General features: G+C 45.0%; 1 protein-coding gene across 1 annotated transcript; it reads right to left on the bottom strand.

Annotated features, from left to right (window-relative positions):
• Nucleotides 1-1,203: 1,203 nt before the first annotated feature.
• On the bottom strand, nucleotides 1,204-7,993 carry LOC140716747 (uncharacterized). Its single transcript, XM_073029554.1, has one exon. The coding sequence runs from the start codon at nucleotides 7,787-7,789 to the stop codon at nucleotides 6,656-6,658; it is 1,134 nt and encodes a 377-aa protein (XP_072885655.1). The 5' UTR covers nucleotides 7,790-7,993; the 3' UTR covers nucleotides 1,204-6,655.
• Between the last annotated feature and the right edge of the window lie 1,218 nt (nucleotides 7,994-9,211).

Raw genomic sequence — 9,211 nt, 5'->3', positions numbered from 1 at the left:
ATATCATAATATATATTTTTAAAAAACAGAAGAGAAAAAGAAAAAAGAAATTATGCAAGAAAAACTAATCTAACTAATCCTAATATCAAAACTCTACAATATAATTATGAAGCTACGCTCAGAGCCCTTCTATAAGATTAAAAATGATTGGGAAATGTGGTTTTTGGCATAGGTACGTTCCAATGAGATGGGGAAAGGATGGTAGGGTACAGGAACCATGGTGTACAAAGGCTGTTGAAATTCTAGTCAAGAAGCATATGAAAGGTTCAAAAAACTAGGTAATGATAGAGATCTAGAAGATTATAAGGCTAGCAGGAAGGAGCGAAAGAATGAAATTAGGAGAACCAGAAAGGGCCATGAGAAGGCCTTAGCGAACAGGATTAAGGAAAACCCCAAAGGTGTTCTACAAGTATGTGAAGAGCAAGAGGATAACATGTAAAAGAATAGGACCAATCAAGTGTGACAGTGGAAAAGTGTGTATGGAACCAGAGGAGATAACAGAGGTACTTAATGAATACTTTGCTTCAGTATACACAATGGAAAAGGATCATGGCCATTGTAGGGATGACTTACAGCGATTGAAAAGCTTGAGCATGTAGATATTAAGAGGATGTGCTGGAGCTTTTGGAAAGCATCAAGTTGGATAAGTCTCCAGGACCGGACAAGATGTGGGAAGTGAGGGAGATGGCTGAGCCTCTGGCAATGATCTTTGCATCATCAATGGGAACGGGCAAGGTTCCGCAGGATTGGAGGGTTGCAGATGTTCCCTTATTCAAGAAAGGGAGTAGAGATAGCCCAGGAAATTATAGATCAGTGAGTCTTACTTCAGCGGTTGTTAAGTTGATGGAAAAGATCCTCAAAGGCAGAATTTATGAACATTTGGAGAGGCATATGATTAGTAATAGTCAGCATGGCTTTGTCAAAGGCAAATCATGCCTTACGAGCCTGATTGAATTGAGGATGTGACAAAACACATTGAAGGTAGAGCAGTAGATGTAGTGTATATGGCATTTGATAAGGTACCCTATGCGAGGCTTATTGAGAAAGTAAGGAGGCATGGGATCCAAGGAGACCTTGCTTTGTGGATTCAGAATTGGCTTGCCCACAGAGAGCAAAGTGGTTGTAGACAGATCATATTCTGCATGGAAGTTGGTGACCAGTGGTGTGCCTCAGGGATCTGTTCTCGGACCTCTTCTCTTCAAATGACCTGGATGAGGAAGTGAAAGGATGGGTTAGTAAATTTGCTGATGACACAAAGGTTGTGGGTGTTGTGGATTGTATGGAGGGCTGTCAGAGTTTACAGCAGGACATTGATAGGATGCAGAACTGGGCTGAGAAGTGGTAGATGGAGTTCAACCCAGATAAGTGTGAGGTGGTTCATTCTGGTAGGTCAAATATGATGGCAGAATACAGTTTTACTGTTAAGACTCTTGGCAGTGTGGACAATTAGAGGGATCTTGGGGTCCGAGTCCATAGGATATTCAAAGCTGCTGCGCAGGTTGACTCTGTGGTTAAAAAGGCATACGGTGTATTGGCCTTCATGAACCATGATATTGAGTTTAAGAGCCGAGAGGTAATGTTATAGCTGTATAGGACCCTGGTCAGACCCCACTTGGAGTACTGTGCTCAGTTCTGGTTACCTCACTACAGGAAGCATATGGAAACTATAGAAAGGGTGCAGAGGAGATTTACAAGGATGTTGCCTGGATTGGGGAGCATGCCTTATGAGAATAGGTTGCATGAAATCGCCCTTTTCTCCTTGGAGCAGCAGAGGATGAGAGGTGACCTGTTAGAGGTGTATAAGATGATGAGAGGCATTGATCGTGTGGATAGTCAGAGGCTTTTTCCCACGGCTGAAATGGCTAGCATGAGAGGGCATAGTTTTAAGGTGCTTGGAAGTAAATACAGAAGAGATGTCAGGGGTAAGTTCTTTTACAGAGAGTGGTGAGCGTGTGGAATGCGCTGCCGGCGACAGTGGTGGAAGCGGATACGATAGGGTCTTTTAGGAGACTCCCGAACAGGTACATGGAGCTCAGAAAAATGAAGAGCTATGGGTAACTCTAGGTAATTTCTATAGTAAGTACATGGTCGGCACAGCTTTGTGGGCTGAAAGGCCTGCTGTAGGCTTCCTATGTTTGTATGTTACAAAGAGTTTGTGAAGGGGAATCTCAAATACAACAGTATATCAGTTTTACTGTTTCTGACCAGGTATTTCTTTTGTGCTATCAATATATTCGTTGTTGATTCTTGGACATGAAAGAGTATCTCGTTCAAGTTGGAAACGTGCTTTGTGTCTGAAATGAAGTTTTCTGTTGTAACTCAGTGAAATCCACTAGAATTGCAGCATTGTGAACACACCAGCATTTGTTCGCTGGAGATCAGTTCTTCAACTTTACTAATTGTGTGAGAGATTCACCACATCTGACATCTCGTTCTCCTAATGTGGATCGGGATTTTCATATTCAGCCAATCCACAAACACAGCAGTGACTTCACCTGCTCTGCTTTGAGATAGGGTCTACACAGTCATCCAACCTTAAGATACATCAGAAAATTAACGACAGTGAGAGTCCGATCACTTGTTCCATGAATGGGAAGAGATTCAAATCAAGTCAAGTGAAGTTTATTTCATTTATCTCTTTATCTGTTTATAACATATGTAATGTATATAGAAATGAGACAATGTTTCTTCGAACCAGGGTGTAAAGCACATAACACACAATAACTTATGAAACTGAGGATAAAATCCACAGATAAATAACAAACTAAAGTGCATTAATATTAAATATTGTAAGATACACTACAGATTAATCAGTAACACTTCAAAAGTCTCTGGAGTTAGGAGACTGGAGATTCTCATCTTGACCATTCTTGTTTTCATACATCATAGTTTTTTGTCTGATGGTTGAAAGTCAAAGAGGATGCTGGATGGATGGGTGGGTGGGACCCTTAATAATACTAAGGGCCCTGTGTATGGAGCACTTCTGATAAATATCTCCAATGGAAGGTAGGGAGACCCCTATGATCCTCTCAACTGATCTCACAGTCCTTTGTAGCAACTGCAGTTCCGATGTTCAGCTGCTCCCATACCAGATGGAGATGCAACTTGTCAGGAAGCTCTCAATGGTGTTCCTGTAAAATACAGTTAAGGGTGGGGGGGAGGGGGAAGAACCATTGTTTCTCAATCTTCTTAGGAAGTGGTGATGCTACTGTGCCTTCTTGTTCAGGGAGGTGATATTAAGTATCCAGGTGAGGTCATCCATGATGTGAACTCCCAGGAACTCCGTGCACTTAACACTCTCTGCAGAGGAGCCATGTATTTGCAGAGGGGGGATGGTTCGTCTCACCTGCCTGAAGTCCACAATGACTTCCTTTGTTTTCTACACGTTCAGACTTAGGTTGTGCTCCTCACACCAATCCACCAGCCACTCCACTTCCTCTATATACTCTGTCTCGCCGTTGTTCTTGATAAGAACACTGTTGTTACATCCGCAAACTTGATGGCATGGTTTGACTGGATCCTGAAACACAGTCATGTCAGCAGTGTGAACAGCAGCAGGCTGAGCAGACAGCCTTAGGGAGCACCAGTGCTCAGAGTAATGGAATGAGAGCTGTTGCTGTCCACAAATACTGAATGTGGCCTTACTGTTAAGAAGTCCAGTATACAGTTGCAGAGGAAGGCTTTGAGACCCAGTGAGGACAGTTTCCCCACCAGTTTCTTGGGTATGATGGCGTTGAATGCCAAACTGAAGTCTATAAACTGCAGCCTGGCATATGAGACCCCATTTTCCTGGTGTGTCAGGACAGAGTGAAAGGCAGAGACTATTGCATCATCAGTGGATCGATTTGAGCAATAAGCGAACTGGAAAGGGTCCAGTGTAGCTGGGAGAAAGGCTTCATGTGTTCCATGCCCATCTGCCCACCAGGCGATAGTCATTTATTCACTCACTCAGAACGTCTGCAGAATCCTCAATGAGTCAGTCAGTTCACACTGGGGAGAGAACGTTCACCTGCTCAGACTGTGGAAAGAGGTTCACTTGGTCATCCAGCTTACAGAGATGCCAGAAAGTTCACACTGGAGGGTTCACCTATTCTGAGTGTGGGAAAGGATTCATTGTGGGGTGAAGTTGTTGCATCGGTCAATACCATACAACAGGTTTTAAGCAGGTTAACTGACACCCCATCCTCATGTCCATTCTGTGGGCGAGAGGAGTCAGTGTATGACACATACATGGAATGTAAAGTTTCAACCACCCTTAGAGTTTCTCAGGGGGCTGCTGCTGAGGTTCTGGCTGCACTTCAGTCCCATGCTCCTGATATACAGGCACCCAGTTCGGAAGGGGGTGGGGCATGAGGAGAATCTCCTGGTGGGCTTGCTCCTGGGCCTGGCCATGATGGCCATTCATGGGTCTAGGCAGTAACTGACTTGTGTACCAATACTGTTAAGAAAATTGAGCGAATCCCTTCTCATAGAGAACAGGTCTCCATTTTCAACCTCTCACTGCTACGGGTGGAAGTTCCCACTTGCTTCAAAAAGGCAACAATCATACATGAAGAATAATGTGAGCTGCCTTAATGACTATCACCCAGTAGGACTCACACCTACAGTGATGAAACGCTTTGAGAGGTTGGTCATGACTAGACTGAACTCCTGCCTCAGCAAGGACCTAGACCCATTGCAATTCGCCTATTGCCACAATAAGTCAACGGCCTTAAACCACCTGGACAATACAAACACCTACATCAGGATGCTGTTAATTGACTATAGCTCAGCATTTAATACCATCATTCCCACAATCCTGATTGAGAAGTTACAGAACCTGGGCCTCGTAACCTCCCATTGCATTTGGATCCTCAACTTCCTAACCGGAAGACCACAATCTGTCCAGATTGGTGATAACATATCCTCCTTACTGATGACTAACACTGGTGCACCTCAGGGGTGTGTGCTTAGCCCACTGATCTACTCTCTCTATATACACATGACTGTGTGGCTAGGCATAGCTCAAATGCTATCTATAAATTTATTGATGATACAACCATTGTTGGTAGGATCTCAGGTGATGACGAGAGGGCATACAGGAGTGCGATATGCCAACTAGGGAGTGGTGCTTCAGCAACAATCTGGCACTCAACGTCAGTAAGACGAAAGAGCTGATTGTGGACTTCAGGAAGGGTAAGATGAAGGAACACATACCAATCCTCAGAGGGATCAGAAGTGGAGAGAGTGAGCAGCTTCAAGTTCCTAGGTGTCAGATCTCTGAGGACCTAACCTGGTCCCAACATATCAATGCAGTTATAAAGAAGACAAGACAGTGACAATACTTCATTAGGAGCTTGAAGAGATTTGGCATGTCAACAAAGACACTAAGAATCTTCTAGTTGTACTCTGGAGAGCATTCACACAGGCTGCATCACTGTCTGGTATGGAGAGGGGCTACTGCACAGGACCAAAAGAAGCTGCAAAGGGTCGTAAATTTAGTCGGCTTCATCTTGGGTACCAGCCTACAAAGTACCCAGAACATCTTCAGGGAGCGGTGTATCAGAAAGGTAGTGTCCATTATTATGGACCTCCAGCACCCAGGGCATGCTCTTTTCTCACTGTTACCATCAGGTAGTAGATAGGAATAGCTTCTTCCTCTCTGCCATCTGATTCCTAAATGGACATTGAACCTGTGAACACAACCTCACTTTTTTTTAAATATATTTCTATTTTTACATGGTTTTTATCAATTCAATAAACATATACTGTAATTGTTTCACTTATTTTTTTTATATATTGTATTGAACTGCTGCTAAGTTAACAAATTTCACAACACATGCTGGTGATAATAAACTTGATTCTGATTCCAATGAGAACTCGCAGGTGTCTCTGTATGCTGGATGACCAGGTGAATCCCTTCCAACAGTTGGAGCAGGTGTACGGTCTCTACCCAGTGTGAACTCACTTGTGAGTCAGATCAGATCAGACCTTCAGTCTGGTAGAAATTGGGGATGAGTCCAGCAAAGGCTAGGGATAAGACTTTCAGTCCAGGAGAGACGGGGATGAGACCATCAATGGGGCAGTGTTTTGGCCTCTTCCCACTTCCACAAAGGAGGAGGGGCGTGGAAATAGCCCAACCATGGCCGATAGGAGATGTTTCCCACAGTGGAGGGGGTGGTCCCAGCACATCCAGGGCTGATGGGGGAGGTTTCTCAGCCTGGAGGCTAGTGGTTCCCATGGCCATCGGGGAAGGCTTCTCTCAGGGGAGGGTGGGGTTTCCAGTCCATCCACAGTTAACAGAGGTTTCTCACAGGAGAGGGATGTGGGCCCAGTCCATCTGAGGCCGACGCAGTGAGGTTTCTCAACAGTGGATGGGGGAGATTTCACTACACACTCTTAATTAGTCAAAGCTTGCAACTTATTGTAAAACACACAAAAAGCTGGAGGAACTCAGCAGGGCAGGCAGCATCTATTAGAAAGAGAAAATAATTGATATTTCGTGGTGAGATCCTTCTTCAGCACAAACAATAATGTAACTATTTTGACCGCCTAGCCAACAACTTAAACATGTTTGATGAATAGCAGCAATGATTAGAATGTTCAAAACAGTCACTTTTGACCTTAACTCTGGATTCAGTAACTGTGAAGGTTAAATATCCAGCCGGCATCTTAATCAATCTTTTTTCCCTGCGTGAACTCGTCGGTGCGCCTGTAGGTTGGATGACCGAGTGAATTTCCTCCCACAGTCTGCACAGGTGAACGGCCTCTCCCCAGTGTGAACTCGGTAGTGTACCAGTAAGTCAGATGATTGACTGAATCCCTTCCCACAGACGGAACAGGTGAACAACCTCTCTCCGGTGTGAACTCGCTGATGTACCTTCAGATTAGATGACCGAATAAACCCCTTCCCACAGACTGAGCAGGTGAACGGCCTCTCCCCAGTGTGAATTCGCTGATGGACCTTCATTTCAGATGACCGAGTGAATCCCTTCCCACAGTCTGAGCAGATGAATGGCCTCTCCCCAGCGTGAACTGATTGGTGTGCCACAAGGTCAGATGACCGAGTGAATCCCTTTCCACAGTCTGAACAGGTGAATGGCTTTGCCCCTGTGTGAATTGACTTGTGTGTCAGTAAATCAGATGACCGAGTGAACCCCTTCCCACAATCAGAGCAAGTGAATGGCATTTCCCCAGTGTGAACTCGCTGGTGTCTCAGTAGGTTGGATGACCGAGAAAACCTTTTCCCACAGTCTGAGCAGATGAATGGCCTCTCCCCAGTGTGAACTCGCAGATGTATCTTGAGTTTAGATGAGTGAGTAAACCCCTTCCCACAGTCTGAGCAGGTGAATTGCCTCTCCCCAGTGTGAACTTCCTGGTGTGCCAGTAGTTTAGATGACTGAGTGAATCCCTTCCCACAATGGGAGCATGTGAATGGGCATTCCCCATTGTGAACTGACTGGTGTTTCAGCAGGTTAGATGACCGAGTGAACCCCTTCCCACAATCAGAGCAGGTGAACGGCATCATGCCAGCGTGAACTCGTTGGTGTCTCCGTAGGTTGGATGACCGAGTGAATCCCTTCCCACAGCCTGCACAGGTGAACGGCCTCTCCCCAGTGTGGACTCGGTGGTGTACCAGTAGGTCAGATGATTGAGTGAATCCCTTCCCACATTCAGAACAGATGAATGGCCTCTCTCCAGTGTGAACTCGCTGATGTACCTTCAGATTAGATGACCGAATAAACCCCTTCCCACAGACTGAACAGGTGAATGGCCTCTCCCCAGTGTGAATTCGCAGATGGACCTTCATTTCAGATGACCAAGTGAATCCCTTCCCAGTCTGAGCAGATGAAAGGCCTCTCCCCAGCGTGAACTGATTGGTGTGCCACTAGGTCAGATGACCGAGTGAATCCCTTCCTACAGTTCTCTGACAATTCTGTCTATTCATCAAGTCAGATTTCAGACGTAGTGAATCCGTTGCATAATCAATGCAGCTAAAGAACTGATCTCCAATGAACAAATGCTGTTGTGTTCTCAGCACCCCAATTCCAGTGGGGTTTCACTAAATGACAGCAGAAAACTTCATTTCAGACACAAAGCTCTCTTCCAGCTGGGATAAGATACTTCCTCATCTCCAAGGATCAACAACTGACATACTGGTGTCACAAAGGGAATATCTGGTCACTTCTTAAATATCCAGACAGAGATGCCAAACCTGACGTGTTGATGTGTTTGAAATTCCTGGACACAAATTATTTTTGCTGTTTCTTATCTGTAGAAAGATTTACAGAAGACATCAATGGATGAAGGACTGAATTTCAGGAAGAGCATGGTTATGGACTTTGGTAGAAGAAATAAAAGCGCAGATGATTTTCCAACTGGAGAGAAGTTTCAAAAATTTCAGAGACTTCTGAATACTCATGCAAGGTTTCCTAAAGGTTGATTTGCAGCTTAAGTCGTTGATGAGGAAGGCCAATGCAATGTTAGCGTTCATTTTGAGAGGATGAGAACATAATGCAAGGACTCATTGCTGAGGCTTTACGAAGAAATGACAAGGCCTCACTTGGAGTATTGGAAACAGTTTTCAGCCCCATATCTAAGAAAGGTGTGCTGACATTAGAGAGGGCTCAAAGGAGCTTCACAAAAATGATTCTGGGTATGGAAGTCTTGTCATATGGGGAGCATTTAATGGCCCTGGGACTCCACTCACTGGAGTTCAGAAGGATGAGTGGCACCTCACTGAGAACCTACCGAATCTCGAATGGTCTCGATAGGAATGATGTGGTAAGGATGCATCCTGTGGTGGGGGAGTCCAAGACCACAGGAGAGCGCGATTCTTTTCTTCACAAAAAGAAGAGCAAGAGGATAAGATGTGAGAAAATAGGAACAATCAAGCGTGACTGTGGAAAAGTGTGCATGGAACCGGCGGAGATAGCGGAGGTACTTATTGAGTACTTTGTTTCAGTAGTCAGTATGGAAAAGGATCTTGGTGATTGCAGAGATGACTTGCAGTGGACAGAAAAGCTTGAACATGTAGATAATAAAAGAGGATGTGCTGGAGCTTTTGGAAAGCATCAAGTTGGATAAGTCACCGGGACCAGGCGGGATGTACCCCAGGCTACTGTGGGAGGCGAGGGAGGAGATTGCTGAGCTTCTGGCAATGATCTTTGCATTATCAATGGGGACGGGAGAGGTTCCAGATTGGAGGGTTGCAGATGTTGTTCACTTATTC

The sequence above is a fragment of the Hemitrygon akajei genome, chromosome 26 (genome assembly GCF_048418815.1).
Source record: "Hemitrygon akajei chromosome 26, sHemAka1.3, whole genome shotgun sequence".
In the NCBI taxonomy this organism is placed as follows: domain Eukaryota; kingdom Metazoa; phylum Chordata; class Chondrichthyes; order Myliobatiformes; family Dasyatidae; genus Hemitrygon; species Hemitrygon akajei.
The sequence above is the reverse complement of the archived record's forward strand: the minus strand, read 5'-3'. Positions and strand labels throughout refer to the sequence as shown.